The 21,169-nt window shown below is 42.3% G+C and overlaps 1 protein-coding gene across 1 annotated transcript; it reads right to left on the bottom strand.

Moving 5' to 3' along the window:
• Nucleotides 1-1,387: 1,387 nt before the first annotated feature.
• On the bottom strand, nucleotides 1,388-17,853 carry CTSC (cathepsin C). The gene is made up of 7 exons (XM_058825005.1): nucleotides 17,663-17,853; nucleotides 16,546-16,691; nucleotides 8,355-8,521; nucleotides 7,792-7,947; nucleotides 5,671-5,786; nucleotides 3,099-3,230; nucleotides 1,388-2,511 (listed from the first exon to the last, which is right to left on the bottom strand). The coding sequence occupies exons 1-7, from the start codon at nucleotides 17,826-17,828 to the stop codon at nucleotides 2,009-2,011; spliced, it is 1,386 nt and encodes a 461-aa protein (XP_058680988.1). The 5' UTR covers nucleotides 17,829-17,853; the 3' UTR covers nucleotides 1,388-2,008.
• Nucleotides 17,854-21,169: the final 3,316 nt, after the last annotated feature.

Below are 21,169 nucleotides of genomic sequence, written 5' to 3' on the forward strand. Positions count from 1 at the left end.
ACCACAGAACAGGCTGAGCTGGAACGGACCCACAAGGACCATCGAGTCCAGCTCCTGGCCATACACAGAACATCCCCAAGAGACACACCATGCGCCTGGGAGCATTGTCCAAACACTTCTTGAACTCTGTCAGGCTGGTGCTGTGACCACTGTCCTGGGGAGCTGTTCCAGTGCCCAACCACCCTCTGGGTGAAGAACCTTTTCCTGATATCCAACCTAAACCCGCCCTGGCACAGCTTCAGGCCATTCCCTTGGGTCCTGTCACTGGTCACCAGAGAGAAGAGCTCAGTGCCTGCTCCTCCCCTTCCCCTCAAAAGGATATTGCAGACTACAATGAGGTCTCTCCTCAGTCTCCTCCAGGCTAAACAAACCAAGTGACCCCAGCCAGTCCTCATATGGCTTCTCCTCAAGGCCCCTGCCCACCTTTGTGGCCTTCCTTTAGACACTCTCTAATAGCCTAATGTGTTTTTTCTATTTTGGCACTCAAAACTGCCCCAGCACTCGAGGTGAGGGCATCCCAGTGCAGAGCACAGCAGGACAATCCCCTCTCTTGCCCGGCTGGCCATGCTGTGCCTGATGCACCCCAGAACCCCTCCTGGCTCCAAGGGCACTGCAGATTCATGTTCAACTTGCCATGGACCAGGCTTAATATTTTTTGGGAGGGGATTGAAAAAACCATGAAGCCTTTTCCTGCCCCTCAACTCAAGCAAACTAGAATCCAGGATTTCTCGTGAAATTCTGCTACTGAAGTAAAAAGTGAGTTTTCTCTTCTAAGTTAAATGGGATAGTTTGATTACAGAAAGCTGTTCAATTTTTCTGCATTTTATGAATTTCCCTACACCTAGAAAAACCACCCATGAGACTGCATTTCACACAGAAAAATACCAAGTAACTTTGGTCACATTTTAATAGAAGGTTACTAAAGAACTTAACTTTTCTATGTATGAAACTAGCACTCACCTTTATGCCATTTTTGTTTCCTCAGGTGAACAGCAAAGACCAGTTTGCTCTAACAAAGTACTGTGTTGCTGCTGTGAAATGGTGAATTCCAAGTGTTTCAATCCCTCCTCTCAACCCTATGTTTCTACCTTGCATATTTGAAAGAAATAGAGCAACAGATTAACAGAAAGGATTTAAACAGGATTACTGGGGAGTTAGCAAATTTACTCAATGAATTGTTCTACATCCACAGCAAGGACTACTGCACTTCTGGACAACTTGCTTGATGCTGCTGTGATAACCTCAGCTTCACATGGAAGATTTAACTAGCTCCTCTGCCCTCTCATCCTTCTTTCACACCAGCTTCTGCTGAAGTGAAAAGTTCTTGACAGGAAGCTCAAACCTCATAGACAGGTCACCAAAAGAACTAATTTCTTCCACAAATACAAATTCCTATAGGAGTGGGGTGTTCTTTATTGAACTCTGAAATGATTAATTGTGAAGCACAGCAATAAAATCCAGAACTAGAATATTTAGTAACAGCCAGAAACATAGAATTGATTTTTATTGTCATAAGGATTTGACATGCAGTTTTCACAGGACACTTAGAGCTTTAGAATTTTATTCTCATCAGCATAATTGCTCATTTCCTACACATTTATGTTCCAAATTGCACTGACTTCCTGATTTCTGAGAAATAAGGCACTACAGTGTCCCTTCAAAGCAGTTACAGACTATCATAGCAGACACTTCCCTCAGATCTGAAGGTCAAGATTGCACATGGAAAAAAATGCAACTGGTAATTGAAGATACATCCAATGATGAGTAACTAATCACCACCATGGCCAAAACAGCCCTTCTGGGTGATTTACTGTCAGACTTGAGAGGAAGCCTCCAGTGCACAGAGCAGATTTAATAGTCTTCATCTTCTCATATATGGAAACTGCTCTGTTGTTGAAAAATTCCTTAAAGCTACCTTTTCAAGCCAGGGAACAGATTTTAATCAGGATCTTCAACCATCAGTGCGTTCTCATGGCTCAGAACAAGGCACTGGATGAAGACATTTACATTATAACTTTGGAATAGGAGTTGCAGCCACTGCAATGCTTTCAATAGCACATTCATCAGTGCCACGGCGGATTCTGAAGTAGCCATCTTCTCCCCATGAGGTGCCCCAGCTGTTCTTCACAATCCAGAATTTCTCACCACTTTTTGGGTCTTTACCATAGCCCACCAGTAAAACAGCATGATTGGTCAATTCAAAAGGATTTAAATCATCCCGCAGCCCAGTGTGATGGTAGATCCCCTCTTTGTAAAGCATGAAATCATTATAAACCTCAAAGGCAACAGCCATTGGGCCATGCATAACAAGCTCAAGTTTCATCAGGGCTTCATTGCAGCCTCCATAGAAACCACCAACATAGTGGTACTCAGATGTGTAGTAGTGGTAACAGCTGCGCTTGAAAAGGCATGGAGAGTCTTGGCCTGTGTAAGGGAAGCAGTCCTCTTCCACCACACCAAAGTCTTGGACATACTTTCCACCAATGAGATATGGGAAGCCACCATCACAACCTTATTAAAAAAACAAACAACAAAATAAACCAAAAAAGTGCTTCTTCCCTTTGAAATTCTCTTATTTGTGGCGGGAGATTCTCCCGCTTAAATTTTTCAGATACGGTATTGAACATACGTCAGTGACCCAGATCATCCTAGTACTCCAGTTAGCTACAGTCAGCTTTCTGAAACACTCAGGGCAAAATTCACATCTCTGGGAGTTATATTTGGAACACTAATACTTGGACCTTTTCTCATCCTGACAATCCCTGTCAGAAATAACAGCTAGTTACATGCAGTACAAGGACCTATCCCAACAACGATACAGTCCTCTGGAAAGCATTAGTCATTGCTTTTGCTCATTTCCCCTCCCTCTGAATATACCGCTGGAAGAATATTTAGTTCCATTCCTTCTACGTAAGCATTGTAAACAGCTCCATTTTGAACCTTACTCCTTAGATACTTCTCATCTCACAGGGAGATGTATGAAAAAGTTTTATGAAAAAAGTAACTTGATGGGGAAGGGATGGAAGTTTTCAAACTTCCTGCTCCTTCTGCAGCATTGTCATTACTTGAAAGGTGTCCATATACACCATCATCCTTACCCTGAGAATACTGGCTGCAAGACACAACCTGCTGGGGGCTGAAGACTGGTTTCTGAGTGTTGTTTGTGAGGATACGTATCCTTGCCTCCAGCATGCCCATGGAGGAAAATGCGTAACAACTGCCACATGAGCCTGAGAAGGGGAGAAAAAGGAGCAGTCAGTAACATAAACAAGCCTAGTCATCTGCCATCAGGTACATCTATTCCTAAAGTCCACTGAAAAGAGTTAAAACCTACTAGACAGTGATTAGAACTTGAACATCAATAGAGCAAAAACTTAAATCTTCATTTAGCTTTCATGCATGCAATTCAAAACCCACTTCTAACAACTTCTCAGGGAACACTGAGCTTATTTTCAAGAATAAGAGGCAAAGTACTGCTCCAGTGTTTTTCAGCTGTAGCACTTAAGAGCTATCCAATTACCCTACTCCTTCAGAATGAACCTTCAGGGACCACATTAGCAGGGCTGAGAAGGCCCTATCTACCCTTTATGGAGCACATATGCTGTGGGGCAATGAGCTATTTGAAATGAATGCTGACAATATTGTTCTTATTTCAACCTACCAATGGATTTTGTCCCATAATTTCCAGTTGAAAAAATATTCCACCTCTACAGCTACATCTAAAATAACTGACTTTTAAGAAAATAGTGGTATAAATAGCATGTTTAATATAATGGATTCATCCCCTCTTCCCTTGCTTCCCAAGGGCATGTAATTGTACACTGGCTTTTCAGAAGCACCTTAATTTCCCCTCTGCTTCCTGGCAGACAGTTAAGTCTCCTTACCTTTGCATCAAAATTTAGTATTGCTTCTAGCTTTAGGCCTCTGCACTCTCTAGGACCTTCCTTTCACTCATTAAAGCCTTTGGAAATGGAATGACAAACCTCACAGGAAGAACAATTACTTGGATGAGATCCTATTTTATCTACTGATTGTCATCAAGGTGCCTGATTTCCTTTTGTTTCCTGACGGTGGGAAAGTCAAATATTGCAGAGCTATGAAAATGTGGGAGCCTTGAGGAACAAAACAAAATACTTTCTCTTGAACTGTGTAGGTGTATAAAAGCAGAGCTATTACAACAGCAAGACTTCGTGAAATTGCACCTTCACTCAGCTAGATGCACCTCTGAAGAGAAGGGACAAAATCAGCCTGAACAGGAACACTCTTTTCCCAGCAGGGCAAAGTGAAGCAGTGAAAGATGCCTCCCACGCACTGTACAGTCGCAGCATCTGAGATGGGCCACACTGTAGAACACTGCATTATGTGTGCAAAACATGAAAAATACAATTCACTCAACCATTTCAGTTTGAACTCTGCTGGACTGGCTGCTAAATTTCTTTTCACGTTACCATAGTGGTATTTATAAAGTCCACAGAACGACCTCTTTTGTAGGTTTTGTTTGGTTTTTTTTTAAAGCCTTAAAGCTAAAATTCTAATTTGATGGAGCAGAATGCATGTTCCACAGACATTTAACACACTCAGCATGGACCCTCAGATTACATAAAAAGTGTAGGAAGCTCTTTTATTGGAAACAGCAGACTAGTTCTCATTTAGAGAAACTTTGAAGCAACACCACAGAGAAAGGTAAGTCTGGAAGTGAGTGTTCAATTGTTTGGAAGATTAAAGAGCCCTTGGGACATTCATAGTTCACACCAAGAGAAAGTACAGGACTCACACCTACAGAAGATGATATAATTTCCTGTTGCCTTCTTCCAGTGCTTCCACATAGCTAGAAATTCCATAAGCCTTCCTATGCTGCTTCTGCTACGAGGACTACAGCTGGCAGAATTTGTCAGAATAACTAAGTCATAAATGAGGGATTGGTGATTTAAGTCATCCCTTTCCCACCATGCTAATGTTATGCCTCTTTCCTCCAAAAGCTGCCACCAGATAACGACTAGTAGATGCAAGTTTATGGTGGCACAGGGAAGGGACACATTAATGGAGCTTCCTCCTGGCCTCCTTATATAAACATATAATTTAGGCATCTCACACCACAGTGTTATAAACACTCCCTACAGAATCAACACATATCAGCATGGTATCCTTCTAAGTTCTTACCAGTATTTTTTATTTATCATTGTCTGCAATTTTCATAGTCACTAATATGTCCTCTTGCAACTACCCAGTTAAGTAATATCTGAATTTATCAGGGTGATAAGATTTGGAGGGAGTATAAACAAATTTCCTGGGTTTATTCATTAAAGCTGCATGATAATTTGCCATCAAATGAAATCAGGGAAAAAATTAAATGTACATCAGTCAGTGTGCAGAAAACCCTGGCTAAGATTGTTTGGACAAAACCTGACAGCTGTGTTTATGCAGGGTAGTGTGGTAATAGACTTTCTCTCCAGCAAGTCAGCGCTATCTGGACAAGCCAGTGCCACCACCTATTTTGGTGCAGCATTGTTAGCCAGGACTCTGCCCAGTTTCCACAGGTTATTCACAGTAAAGGTGCAACCTGTCAGCTGCAAGACACTAGGCAAAACCTTCTGGTTAGCAGCAAATTACAAACTACCTCAAAGGAACTCTAGAACGTTGAATTCAGAGGTTTTATTTATTAATTTTTACCTTGATTCCGAACAGGGCTGACATAATTGACACCATTAACATTTCTCCAGTCCCAGGATTCTGGCAAGCTTGAAATTTTCCTGAGTAGCTCAGGTGTTAGAGGTGCAGGCTTTGGTCTAAAGAGGAGAAAATATTTTTGAAAAACATATCACACTGTAGGCAAGGAAACAATTACGTAACATTCAGTTTTCATCTTTGGCTTCTACTAGTTGGACTTGCTTCACACTATGCAATTTATAATAGTCTCCATCTAAACTGAGTGGGTGTCAGTATGAAGAGATAAACTTGAGCAGGATTCAAGACCTACTCAAATTGCTCCCTGAGGGAACTATATTATTAACTATACACTGTTGAGGAATACATTCAGCACAGGTAGTTTAGTTGGCAAGCTGCAGTGTGAGCTTCAAAGAGCTCTGGGTGGCAAAATCCACCCAAAAGGGAGCAGGGACCTGTGGCCCAGCCAGGTAACAGGACACTCAGAAAGGACCCCAGACTCTTCACACTTCAGGCTGGGGGTATAAAAGCCCAGGGGCTTCTTTGCTTGGGGTCCCTCCTCAGAGGGACCTGGTACAAACTGCTGTTTTACTATTTAGTTACTGCACCAAGATCAAATTATTTTAAAGATCTGGACATCTGAGACTCTGCTACTGGAACCCTGGCATCAAGCAGGTAAGGAATGCTGGTTTGAGTGTGGGGTGTGGCTGCAAATGGGTCTCAGTCCCAGCTCAGGTGGTGTGAGCGTGACAGCCAGAGTGGCTCCTGGGTGGTCCAATGGACGAGTTTCCTTAACATCCATGAGCTGCTGAGGTCAAGTACTTTTGCACCGATCTGACATGCTGAGGTAACTCTCAGAGATTATAGCAACACAGTTCTACAACAGTTATTTTACTGCAATTACAAAGTACGTAGAATATCTGACTGCAGAAACCATTTTGCCTTGGCAGCATGCACTGACAGCAACTACAGTTTCACTTCAGGCACAGGCATGGCTTACACTGACAATTCACTAACCGACCTGGCCCTGGAGACTTCTCTGAGGAAAGTTTTTACTGTGACTTTTGAAGAAGTATTGAATATTACCTGTCCTCATCTACCACCTGCAGTCAAGTGATGCTCCTATCAGCAAAACAAGAGCTTCCTGCATTCAACTTTCACATAACCTGGTACTTGTCCTCAGTGCCATTCACAAACACCAGACTCTGGGGTCTGTTTCGAATGCCCAAGAGGATCAACAAAATACTGTCATGGTACTGCATGGGTGGAAGAGAGCTTCCAAATAGGTTACTGTATTTAAGATCATCTGCAAGGTGACTTTATCTATACATCTGCATGACATTCCCATGCAAATCAGCATTTTTATTCTACAGTAGGACCTTCTTCAACAAACATATAATTGCCACAGTTTGGAAAAGTACCATTCCTACTCACAGAAATACCAAGAGCTGAAAAAGGAAAACTATGAAGATGCTAAGACAGCTATAAAGAAGGGAATCTTTAAACTCTAGTTCTCAAATTTTGTAGCGCATGATGTACCCATCCCCATTACCACTCTCAGCTAAGTGATTTGCAAGATCCTGAAGGCATTCTCAGAGTTACTTTCATGCTTCTTCACTGAGACACTCTACTGCTGCTAGAGGACTCTTGTTGCAGGCGTGGCAAATTATCAAAGTAACCAGGGAATTCCCTCAGAAATCTTTGATATTCATGTTTAGGAGCAGAGAGCAGTTCACAGCTTTTCAACTGCAATTATGAACTAGCAGAACCAAGATGAAGCACAAGCAGAAACTGCTGACTGTGGCAAGCAGCTGACAAGCAGACAGGACAGTGAAATGATAACTGAGACTGCAACTGAGATGATAACTGCTTCCCTGAATATATGAGTTCAGCAATGAGTTACTGAGCAAGACTAAAGGGTAGGTGACTCTAATTGTCCCAACTGCTTGAGACAGCAGTGGCTCAGAATAATCATTCAAATGAAAAATATGTTTGCATACCATGAACATGAACTGGAAGGCCTTGAAACTTAATTAAACATCTGAACTAAGCACAGCTAAGAGCCAGGACAAATACAAGCAGACTCTTGGCAGCAGTGGGGTTTGTTGCAGAACAGTGTCTTATTACCTTGAAGCTCTGGAATAGAGACCCCCAGCTCTTTTAGTTAGTTCTTCCAGGGCAAAATTCTCATACTCCTCGTATCTTGTTGCTCTCCATGATTTCTGGTGAGCATTGATAGCATTTACAAAGTCGAAGTTGTGCACATAATGCCTGTGGGAGAGTCTGCAAACAAAGGAACCAACCAAGTAAAACAGTAAGAAAAGGACTGAGATTGAAACTAAAGGTGTTCTCTAAACTCAGTATGTAAATCTGGAAGTGTCTTCCAGTAGGTACTGATAAAGAAACATGGAATTACTGGATCAAGGCAAGGTTTCTGAAACTTGAGACAGACTGAATATAACCATCTTAGACATGCCAGATTTACAACAGGGCTTCATCACAGACTGAAGAGACTGTGATGCAGCAGGCAAGTCCTCTGTTTTTCTGCATTCAGGTTTATTTCCAACATTATCACTGTTGGCATTAACTTTGTCCTCATTACTGGAATTGTTTCTTACAATTTTAGCTAAACCTCACGCACTGTTATGAAACATTTTATTCCAGTAAAAGGTAACTTATCTGTTGCTTACCTTCCCCCAGGCTTCTGGAGAGGTAGCTCGTTGATGTGAACATCAGATGGAGATGAAGAAATCTTGTGTCCTATGAAACAAGCCCAGTTGTGGCCAAGTACATCATGCACCCATCCTGGCAGGGTCTCATTGCAATAGCTGGTTACATTCAGGCCTTCCTTTTTGTACTGTAATGTGAAGAAGTTATACTTATGTTGAGCAGATGCATTTGTTAGCATAGTCATAGTTCCCCACCCACTCACAGCTGCTTCTTCCTGCCTGTGTTTCACAGGAAGTGGCCAAACACACTCCAGAGGTTAAGAAGATAAAAGAAACTGCTATTTACCAAATAGCTGCAAAAGACAATTGGGTTGTGACTTGCACTTTTAGCAAAAGAGTATGCATTTGTATCAGTATCAACTAACCTGTGCTAATTATTTTGGTCCAACAGCTACTTTCTCAGCAAGATTTAAAAGACCTCTTAGTACTCAACCTTCTCCTCAAGGCCTTGAGATGTCTTATGCCAAATATGTGACCAGTCAAGCTACCTTTGGATTGCCACAGAAGTTTGAGAAACTAAGACTCAGAGGGAGAATGGCAAGCTTGTCATCCAGTAACATCACAGGAAGACATGCACTCTTTCTGTTTTAAAATTCATGTACTATTTATGCACTGTTATTGTTTCACAAGTCAAAACCAAAGACGAAACTTCCAGTCAGTTTTTTATGTTTGAGCTGTGATGGCAAAGCATCAAGAACAATTTCACAGGAACTATCAAAATGAGACAGTGAGAAATGATGATCCTTTGAGAACAGCTCATTTAAAGATTGCAGCAGAGACTGCCACTAAAGCCTTGAGTCCCAAGTCCTGATATTTCCTTATTCAACCACACAAGTCTTCATTTTACCACTGAAGAGCAACAATGTAATATCCTCAGCAAAATGTGTCTTCATGCAACAGTTACCAGCTTTGCCCAGGTACATAAATTTTCAGGATTAGTAATTCTCTGACAACAAAATGTCTCACTGTGGGTGTGTGTGGGGCTCTTTGCTCATTACTCACCTCTTAAGGTTAGTGTTTTGTGTTACACTACAAAGGCACCTGAAAACCCCATGCAACAAAGCCTTTAACTTTTCTATTCACAAAAAAAAAAAATAAAAATCACTTATACAGAATTCAAGTTTCCAAGAAAACTTCATTAAATCTCATCCTGTTTGAGCTGCACATGTACAATGAGGGATTCTGTAACTGTGTTTCAATAAAATGCTTGCTCAGCTTCTTTACTGAAGAAGGTGGTGGCTTACAGTGATGGAAATGCCCCAAGATGGAAAAGATTAATTAAAGAGACTGGGAGGTTTGTGTCTATGTTGAGGTTTTTTGAGAAATCTGAAGGAGAACTTACAGTAAAATAATTAAGTTTATCGATCATCAGAATGAAGGTTAATTCTCTGATGCTTTTGGAACAATGGGAATGTGCTTTGTCCCCAGTCAGGAGGATGCAGAGGCAACATACCTACACCCAGCAAGTGTGTTTGCTGGCTGGAGCAGGCTGGGGGCACTAGAAGGCAGAGCTTGTTCTATTCTTCCTATCTTACTTTGCAAGATTGTGCAATGTGGGAAATAACCACACTTGGCCAAATACCAAGGGCAAGGTCCAGAGATGACTTTTGAGACACACACTCTTCACAACAGCAGAACTAGAAATCCAGACACTTCCAAAAGCAACCGGTAGTGACTTTACATCTAAGTTACTGTAAGATCACTTTTCTGGCTCTACATGACCATAGAAATTAATACCTGTTTTTTCCTATCTAAAAGCTGTCACAGATTAAAACAGTACAGCTATTCTCAACAAACACAGGCCTTAAATCTGAAAACCTGAAGATTATCAGAGGAACAGGCCTGCTTCCTGCCACAATCCTGCCTTGCAAAATGTTATTCTGAATTAAAACAAGTAACACAGATTTGGGGCTTATCTTCATGGAAAAAAAGGCAATGAGTTATCTGCGAACTAACAAATTAAAACAACAAAAACAACAACAAAAAAATTGTTTTTCTCCTAGAAATCCCTCTCCCTTTCCAGAGACAAAATTCATTGCTTTTTTAAAGACACAGAGAGAGAACCAAGATAGCATTCACACCATTTGTGCAACTTATCTTTCAGAAAAGTGAATGTAGTGAATTTCTTACACTCTTCTTTCAGTTCACATGTATCAACAAAATTTAGAAAGGAGGTGAAAAGACAGCCAGTAGCAATGCTTCAATATAAACAAGACATAAAAACCAATTTCAGACAGTCTGTGTAGAAGCCTAAAGTTAAGCAATTCTAGTCCTCTGTAGCTACCTTTTTGTAGAGTGCCAGACTAAGCTACTACTGAAATTACTTTGAAAAGTGGACATGGATACTTTGAGACCTTAACACATGAATTACACTTGGATAGAGGCAATTTCAACTCCAAATAACCATGTATCTAGGAAATTAAAATATACCTACATAAGGTCATAATTGCTTCCCCCCCTCCCCCCGACTTTTAATCGAGAACCGCTGATATAGACAAGGGGCAGACAAGCCTTAAAAAAACCTCATCAGTGCCATAACATTGATGGCCACTGATTACCAGAAGGTACACCATAAAATCATTGTTAAAACAACCTCGCTAAGAAATGCAACATTTCTTATTTCTACTTGTGGAGGACTGACAGATGGAATCTAGGAAATTTGACTGTACCAGTTTTAGAGGACTGACTATGAGTACACCTGCCAAGCTAACAGCAAGTCATATGACAGGGATATGGCACCATTGCACAAGCAACACCTGACTCAGCTGGATATCAACTACAATGTCAGACTCAGCAGAAGCTGCCAGCACAGCACCCAAAATATCCACAGAGCCCACCCCAGAACAACATAATTCATGAAGGTTAACAGCCATACAGCTGGGATCACCAGCAACTGCTGGACAACTGCTCTCACACATTTCTCGGCAGACTTTAAAGATGGTTTTCAGTTTTGAGTTAAGATAACTGCAGCTGTCACATGATAATTTCATCAGCTGGTGACCTCTGCAGCATTAACTCCATCCAGTGACCTGACCAATCTAGGAGAACTCCTTTAGAAAGGCACCCAAACTATATTCATAGTTCCAATTCTGAGCTTTGAAAAATTGAATTCTATTTCAAATGCATATTTTTCTCAATCCTGACAAGTCATGTGGTTTTGCCTAATGCCAAAATTTAGCCAAGCCACGCCAACATTAACCTTCATGTAGCTAAACTTCAAAGCTTGCTGTTAGGTAACTGAACGCAGGTAAGCTTTCCAGTGAAGTATCCTTTTAATAACCCCTTTCCTGTGTCAGTCATCATGACAATCTAATTGTATGTTCAATTCTAGTCCTAGTAAAAATGATAATTGTTTAAAGCTTTTTTAAAATCTTTAATCTCCCTAAGAGGAAAGCAAGAAAGGATGAAGACCTTATTAGTCACAGCATTTTAATGAGAATTCAGCAGTGCCACACTCAAGTTTACAAGTGTGCCTATGCATTTTACTATGGGAAGCACACATTGAATGAGAACAGAGCTGCAGACTTGCAGCTGCTCTACTACACAAAAATACAGTAGACAATGTTACCAGAATGTTACTATTGCATCTTGCTACACAATATAAAATGCAAGCAAATATCAACTCCAGGTGGATTTTCTTTACTTTAGGAAACATTCTGCAATTCTGACTTTTGTGCTTTCAGATTTACACTTTAGGAAAGCAGCAGTTGCTCACTGCCAGTTGAGCAAGCCTAAATTAGGTTAAAAGCTGACTTTCAATTGACTTGCAGGATGATTGAGTTGCATTAGCAACTCTGGCACTTCTACTTCAGCAACATAAAATAAAAAGGTTGGGGTTTTTTTCCATATCCTGAAAACTTAACTGCTGTCACTGTTCTAGTTTGTTTCCTATTTGTTTCAGAACAGCAGTCCTTGATTTTAACCAAATTTGGGAGCACTGGGGAAGAGAGAAAAAGATATGACAAAGATGTCACCAAGTCTGGAAAAAAATAGTAACTTGATTGGTGAAATATTCTAAAATCTCTCTATATTTTTTTTTTCTGAAATAGTTGTTATGCTTCAATATGAAAAAGAAAGTCAGACTTCTGGCATTTGCTTAAGAGCATCTCAGGAGTCTGAAGTAGAACCACTTCATTTAAGGGACAAACAGTCAGAAACTTATGAGACTGTCTCATGTCCAAAGTGGTAGCCTTAGCAATAAATAAATACCTCAAAGACATCAAGTAATTGAAACAAGTTGGCCTCCACTTTCCCTTCAGCTTCACTCTAGCTTTTTATGTTATACTGTTCCTATTTCTTTTGCCATCCCTTGGGGGTAAAAAAAAATAAAAATCACTAAAGCTTTATATATTGCATAACCCTAAAAAATCCTTGTATCATTCAGCAGAAGCACATGATCAAACTTCTGACAAAAGCAAGTACGGTAACTTCATATCCAAGTTCAGTACAGGGATGTTTCAGAAGCACACATTAAACAACTTAGTTTGTGCTAGAAGCAGAATGCAAGAATGCAGTAGGATGCTGCAATTTGGCAAACTTTAAATGTATATACAACAATTGTTAGAGAAAAACACTGTTAAAGCATCTTTATTTCAGACACTGAAGTAAACTGAGGGAAAACATAGGAATGATAAGCTCACCCAGTCCATACCTCTGATGTATAAAGTCCTTTCCCCACATGCCTCAAGTGAAAGAACAAATATCTTGTAAAGGCAATGAGACCCTGTTTCAGTGGGTGTCTGTTTAGTAAGCCACAGGAACAAAAAGCTATTAAAAACTCATTGACACATGCACAGCCAAACAGGCTGTGTCTGTATCTACACAGTGCAGCAGCTCTGATAAAGTCACCACTTAGACAAGCCCACAGCATTCCTGTCAGTAATTAACAGCTTAATTCTTGAACACAAGGAAAAAATACACTGGAGGTTCAATTAGCAGAAGTGGCACTTCTATGCCTGAAACTCACAAAGTACTGTATTGGCTTAAACACTGCTGCTCATTGTACCCGGTAAATCCTCCCTCTGCTCAATCTCAGACTTGCTGTATTTCTATTTCATATGTAATGCAATATTTACTGGATTAAAAGTAAGCAGATATGCACAGTTAAATATGTCACAAGGTCAAACAGTTTGTAAGGAACCACTTCCTCCCTAACAGTTGTGAAATTGGGAGTTTTGCAGATAGAGACATTGCATGTTGCTGCCCAATAACAGCAAGTAGCTGTCTGGAGCAAAAAATGCATTTAGTAAGTGCTGTGGTATTTCCTCATGATTCTCAGCAACAGACTTGCATCTTGGTAATCTGTTGGTCTTTTTGCAGCAGCAAAATTATTAGATGGTAACTGACCTGGGCTCTAATCCTCCCTATGGTGTTTAAGGAAAGAAGTCTTTAACTTAAATATGTCTTGTTGATGCTGCCCCATTACTGAGCAATGACCCAAACAAGCTTGCTATTTCTTAATACTGAAGCCAACTTCAAAACTAAGAATTAATCCATCAGCTTACAAAGGGCTGAGACACATTTAATGACCACAAAATGCAAGCTATTGTGTATGTTACTGCTCAGGTATATATTTGACTTTGTTTTGAGAAGCAAGATGAATCAGATGACCACCAGAAGCTCCTTTCAGCTTAAACAAAAGGCAACAAGGAACAGTTTTGGTATTGTGTTTTAAGAGTACTTTTGCAAATCAATGCAACACATGAAATCAATGCAATACATGACATCAGTGCCTATGAGTCACTTGACTTAGTGCTCATCCTCTGGGGATGTATTTCACAAGGTATGGAGAGCAGCAGCATTCAGTGACTCTCAGCTGTCTTCAAGTTGGCAACTAACAGATTCATTTATATCCCAGAGCAGGCCACACTGTTTCTATGATTAAATTCCTCACACTCAGGAATTTGTTTGATAATCAGCAACTCTTTTACTGCCTAGCATATGGCTTGTAAAGCAACTCTGTATTTCAGTGTAAAATATCAGCCCAAAGTCTGCTAGTTCAAGTATATTCTCCTCAGATGAGTCCAACAACGACTGCTGAATTCTCCCTGCAAGAGACGACCCCTCAAAACCAAGTTCATGGACAACACTACAGTCAGTATACAGTGCTCTGCTGTCCTCATGGAGGCAGCAAAAACTTTTAAGGCAGGTCCCCCCACTGCAGGTGAGCTCACAGAGGTGTCCCTGCCTGAGAAGTTTCACAGTAATTCTGCTCAGTTAGATTACCCGTCACTGTCTCTGCAGGCTTTGCTTTATCACCTGCCAAACCTATGAGGAATGCACATCACGGCAATATAATTTCACTATCTTATACAGATGTTTCAATCAGGTGTTTCTCTCTCATACTTGCTTCTGCTCAAGTACAAGACCCTGTCTTGTTTAAAAGACTGAATTCTTATTTCAAAAATTTACAGTTATAAGAGTGTGCTAGGTCTTGACAGTTCATTTTATTTACAGTGGCTCATATAATGCCACATATCAGAATTTTGAAGAAAACAGTGATTTTAATGCAGGGATGTTTTAGTTTAGCTGAGCAGTGCTAACACAGCACCAAGGCCTCATCTGCTCGTCAGACAGCTCTGACAGCAGATAGACTGGGGGTGCATATGAAACTGGGAGGAAACACAGCTGGGAAAGCTGACCCAACAGACCAAAGAGACATTTCATGCCCAAAAGTATCAAGCATAGAAATTGGGAAGGAGCTGGGGAAAGGAGAAAAGAGGAACATTCAGAATCATGCCATCTGCCTTCTTATGTAACAGTTGTGCACAATGAAGCCCTGCTTTCCTGGAAATTGCTGAACACCTGCTCATTATGGTGGCAAGCTATCCTGGTGGCAAGTAGTGAATGAATTCCTCATTTTGCTTTGCTTGCATACACACACAGCTTTTGCTTTACCTATTAAAGGACCTTGATCTCAGCCTACGAGTTTTTGCACTTCTATCCTTCCAATTCACTCCCCCAATGCACTGATGGCTGAGTGGTGCTTTGCTCATTACTGGGGTTAAGCTACAACAATGAGCATGTCAATAACTTCCCCAGTAGTTTTGCTAAAAAGTCTATACAATCCTTTCCCTTACATGAGCCCAAATCAGCACAGGTGGAACCTGCAAGGAAGTTGCAGTTAAACTGGAGCCTTCTACATAATTTCTATTCAGTAAGGATTCCAGTTCTCCTGAAAGAGTGGATCACTTGCTTTTATTAACACCTGTAAACAGTGACTTTAAAATAGTTGCTGTAAAATAAACCATCTACAGTGGCTCCCAGAAAGACAATTTAGAGCAAAAGTGATTTCTTCACCCTCCTTAGTACTAGCCAAAGTTCAGAGATTTTATGCTTGGACAAGGCTTGGATGTTTACTATTGACTCACAAGATCGTGCCTCCTGAAACAACCAAAACCATATTCATCGTTCCTGCCCAGGGCTGCACCCACCAGCTGAGAAGCCCTGCTGCACAAAGCATCTGTCTTCCAGGTGGTAAAGCCAACCTGCAGAGATTACTCCAAACCACCCTTCAGATTCATCATGCCACTCATCAGGACAGCAGCACTCCTAACAAGAGTGTTTTCTCCTGTCTAATCCCTGCCTACCATCACTGTTTTCAGCTTGACCTGAAGGCATTAACAGGGACTGAAGAGAACAGTATTACTCTAAAGGAATAATTGTAGGCAGTAGAAAGGCTCCTTGGAGTAGTATTCTGAAATAAAATTTATAGATCCCAGAAATCCTCCAGAGGATAGATGGCTCTAAAGTGCATTTGACAACATTTGTAAGGAAAGATAAAAGCAATGGTATTTGCTATTTGACTTGGGTCCACAGAGTGAAAAAATCCAGGCTATCAGGAAAGTTAGTTTCATGAAGGCCTTCAATTTCTTTAAGCATGCCCAGAAGGGAAAGTAGCAGCATCTGTATTTTTTTCAGATAATGACCAGTGTGGAATACCTCTTCCCTCTCTCTGCTCCCTACCCAACTGCTGATTGCTGTTTCCTTATGTTCAAAAATGAAAAGAAATCCTTTATCTGGCAATCCAGGCAAATCTTAGAGCCAAAGATAATCAAGTGCCCCAACTGTGGCACCCAGGGACTGAAGAGAAGCCTATCTACAGGCCATTCTGGCAACAGCCAGTGGTGTAGAACACACCAGGTTAACTCACCTTAAAAAACGCGAACCATTTGTAGTCATTTATCACAATTTCAAAGCCTTGATTGTAAATCAAAGTGAAGAAACCATAGTTGCCCAGACTATCCTGAGCCACATCTAGCTTCTGAAGATTGACAACCACCTTTTTCTCCACAGGCCCTGAAAGAAAGAAACATTAGGGCATGATTATTGTATGGAAAGAGAAAAATAGCACAAAAAATGCATAAAGTATGTTGTAACATTTATTCCTGAAGATGCCATAGTACACTCGTGAATACAGTCTTGCGCAAAAGGGCATTGAGACATTTCAGGACCTCCACTTATCCATCAGTAGGTCTACATACTCATTTTTTCCACTGCTACACAGTATCTGCACATTTTATTAGCAGCAGCACCAAACAGTTGTGATTGGGACACACCAGCTTATTGAAACACAACTTGCTGTAGGGCTACAAAGGTGTTGGATGCTGTGTCATTTAGGCACTGAGTCTGCACTGACAACTCTTCCCCTACAACATCTGGGATGAGGCATCACCCATCCTACACTCCTTCACACCAGTGCTCCAACCCTACCACGCACCTCACCTCCAGTGCTAGCACTGCCACTTGTCTCCTCTGATCAAAAAGCAGATGACATAGAAAAATGCAAAGCATCGACTATTTTTAAAATGACACTGACATATGATCGATCATTAAATAGTAACTCCACACTACTATTATCCTCTCGAAGGAAGTGATATTCCCATCTTTTTGGATGCTGTCAGGCTTCCCTGACAGCCCCCCAGGGGGTGCCCAGGTGTCACCAGCGGTGCCACCCTCTCCTGCTGGGAGCAGCCAGGGCCCGGGCAGGCAGAACCTCGCAGGAAGGCACCCGTGAGAGAGGGGCAGCGAGCCGGCATGAGCCATGGGGCCCGTGCAGAGGCCTAGCCAAGCCCTCATCGGAACAAACAGAAGAGAAACAGAAGCAGTAAAGCGGCACTGCAGCAGCGCAGGAAGCCGCCTCCCTTCGCCCATGCCGGCTCCGGGGGCTCCGTGCACGGAGCGGCCGCTCCCCCGCCCGCTCCCGGAGCGCCGCCCGGCCGCCCTCGGCCCCGCGGGGCGGGAGCTGCCCGGGCCCGCCGCGCTCTCACCCGCCTGCGAGCAGTTGCCGTGGCGGCCGCCGGCCCGCCAGACGCGGAGCTCCCAGGCGCCCAGCAGGTCGGCGAAGGAGCAGTTTGCCGGCGTGTCGCCCAGCACGGCCGCGGGCAGCGCCGCCAGCAGCGCCAGCGCCAAGCCCCGCAGCGCCCAGCCCGCCATAGCACCAAGCCCGCCGCCGCCGCGCCGCTCAAATGCGCCCGGCCGCCGCCGCCTCCCCGCCCCCGGGCCCGGGCCCGCCCCGGCCGGGCCTCCTCCCCACAGCGTGTCCTTCCCGAAGGTCGTCCTCTTCTGCAGAGCGCGTACACCTCCCCAAAGAGCGTCCTCCCGCGCAAAGAGCATCCCCTTCCCAAAAACCCATCTACCTCCCCAAAGGGCATCACCTTCCCAAAAACCCATGTACCTCCCCAAAGGGCATCCTCCCACTCAAAGCGCATCCCATTCCCCAGCACCTATCTACCTCCTCAAAGGGCATGCTCAGCCCCCCTGCCCAGCCCCAAGCCTCGGCAAGTCCCCAGAAAGGGTTGTTCCCGTGGCTACTGCAAGCCTACGTCTTGCTGCCCTGGAGGACGTGGCCTCCTGTTCGCCAGGGGTTTAGCAGCACAGAGTGACTCAGATTTTCCACAGCAGCCGCGCATCGCAGCCAGGAAACCGTGCGGCACGAACCCTGCTCGGGGGGTAACCCCAACACCCCGTGCCACCTGTGAGACCCTTGCACACATGAGCAGTAGACAACAAGCAGAGAAAACCCATCCTGGAAGTAGAAGCTATGGTGACCTGCAAAATCTTGCTTGTCAAAGAATTTAGAGTGTATGCAGGGGGCAGGTGCTGTTGGGAATAGAGATGTCTCCACCGAACTGCGAGACCCGGGGTGCATGGCTGGGTGTGCAGGGAAGTGGCTCTTTTTCCTCTGTCTCTCCAAAAGCAAAATGTGCCGGCTTTCACATTCCCAAAGATATATGTGCAATCAAAAAGGCTAAAAGACTTGCTAATGAGTAAATATACCCTCATTTAAAAAAGAGTTACATGAAAAATAACTCCTTTCTGGGGAGCAATAAATGCATATAGTATGAAAATTTTGGCTATGAAAATGATGCACTAGCTTGGCTATGGATATAAATTTAAAATAAATGTTGTAAAACTAGTATAAATCTGCACGTAGATGCTCATCACAGATTTCAAAAGTGTAGCTTTAAATAACTCAGGAGCTAAACTAGGTTAAAACTGTAAGCATCCTGATCTATTTTTGTATTGATTTAAATCAGGAGATTAGGAATTGCATCAGTAAATTTAAACTGTTTTAAGTAATACATTATTTAGCACCATCACATTCTTTTTATGCCATCTTCTCAGCCTTTTGGGGAAGGATTAATTTGACATTTTGCTGCTGATTCTTAGAGCAACCAGCTGATAGATGCTCTTACTCATACCAGCAAAGAGATAAAAGCTCTTGTTTAAGACAGTGTTTTGAGGATTCTAAAGCACTGACTTAATTGGAGAAGCAGAAGTTCCTCTGCGTTCCAAACAAATGCTGTTTCTGTTCACTAAGAATCTGTTATCCAGTATTGCTATGGTACTAAAAAAAATAGTTCTAGGTTGGTTTTTTTGCAAGGATAGCTGGACATGACATACAAGCTAGACATTTTGCTGGTCATGCCATACAAGTGCATGCACCTTACTGCTCCTGATCAAGCATCTCTAAACAGAGAGGCTTGATCAGGAACAGTGGCTATATCATCCTGTCTGCTTTCTTTAATGATGACTTTTTTTTTTCTTCTGGCTCCACATTTTCAGAGATCAGCCCAAAAATTCCCCATGACTTTAGGAAAAAAGCCTCTGTTACTGTTCTTCTGGTTTTATGTGCAGGAGCTGAAAAGGTCTGTGGTATCTCTATCTCATCCCCAAGACACTGGCTGGATGATCCTGCCTCTGCATTCTGCAGTGCTTTGAGTCTCAAGTTTCAGTTTCAAATTGTGGCCGCTGCAGGCTGTCATTGCACAAAACCATATGGGTTTCTCTGTAATTGCCTTAAAGTAAGAACAGATAAAAAATAAAAAATAGAGGTGTATTTTATGTAATGAGGTTGTACCACAGTCATTGTGACCAGGCAGAGATGGTTCAGTCTGACCCGTTGAATTCACTCCGGTTCTACTCTTCATCAGTAACTTTTTTCACCTGTGTAAGGTAAAGGCACTCCCTGTGCCTTCTCTCCAGTAGTAATCCTAAGCTAATTACTTCCATGGGAAAAAAAAGTCTTCCTTGCTCAAAAGCACTGACATATCTGGATGTGTCAGTGAAATACAGCCTTAAATTAGTATCACCCTGTGTGTAAGACACATCAGATGGGACATCTGTGTTTGGTGGCAGACTTGTTCTTTGTTTGTCATGCTGCTGCTGCTTTCTTGAAGGCAAAATTTACCACTTATAAGACTCCCTAAAACTGTGTTTTGTCAGTGTTTTACAAAGCTCCCGAGGAGAGTTACATAAGGAGTGACCAAGTCAGTATGATGGTTTATTGTCCCCAATAAACCATCATAAAATAAACCCCTCCCAAGGGGAGTGGTTGGTGTACTAACCTCCTGATAGCTATGGTATGCACTGGTCTTATTTTTAAGGTAATTGAGGTCACTGTCACAGGGTGTCAAAAATAAACTGTGAAAATCTTCCCTCCAAAAGGTGGATAGCTTTCTGCTGGGTTAAAGAGTTGAATCAGCAAAGGAAAGGATCCAGGCCTTCTTGCTCACAGCAGTCAGTAGGAATTGCATGGGGAAAAGGTAGATTTTCCTTCGGTGTCAACATGTGAGACGATGGGCTAACCACATGTTGAATGCTTGTAAACAGAATTTTGGTGAATAATGATAAATAAATCTTTTACTTCAAGACTCAGTCCTGGCCACTTTGACTTATGACTGTCTGTACAAGCAGAAGTGCTCTGTGTGTGTGGAGTGAAGTGCTGTGGGAAGTGACCTGACTGAAGAGAATCCTGGGAGCAGAAGTCCCAGGGTGGTTGTTATTCAGTCAAGTCAGTTCCCCAATCTGGGAGCTAACCAGGACCTGGGTGGTAATCAGCCATCCACTTTACAGGGGAAAACATAAAGATTATATTCCTGGAGTGGTTCACCGAAAGCTGATTTTAGGGTGAACAAAATTAAAGAAAAAGGATCCTTGTGCACAAGAGCTGCCCATGTATTTCAGTGGTATCTGTCTAATGAAAAAATGATATCTCCTTACAAACTCTGCTGCACTTTCATTGTTTTGTCACCATCCCTACCTCTGATGAAGCAATTAGCACAGTATAATGGGAGTAATTTAAAAAAATTCAGAGCCTAAACTTTACTGAGGACTGCTTATTCCTTTTCTTGTTTTGGAAAGGTGTGAGAATATGGGCATTTGCATCGTCCTGTGTAGGCTCTGAAATTAACTCCTTATTGAGACAGTAGGTGCTGTTCTGCAGGTGGCTTTGCAAGAGCAATGTCCTACTTATATGCCTTTAGAAAGTGAAG

The sequence above is a fragment of the Ammospiza caudacuta genome, chromosome 2 (assembly GCF_027887145.1).
Source record: "Ammospiza caudacuta isolate bAmmCau1 chromosome 2, bAmmCau1.pri, whole genome shotgun sequence".
NCBI lineage: Eukaryota > Metazoa > Chordata > Aves > Passeriformes > Passerellidae > Ammospiza > Ammospiza caudacuta.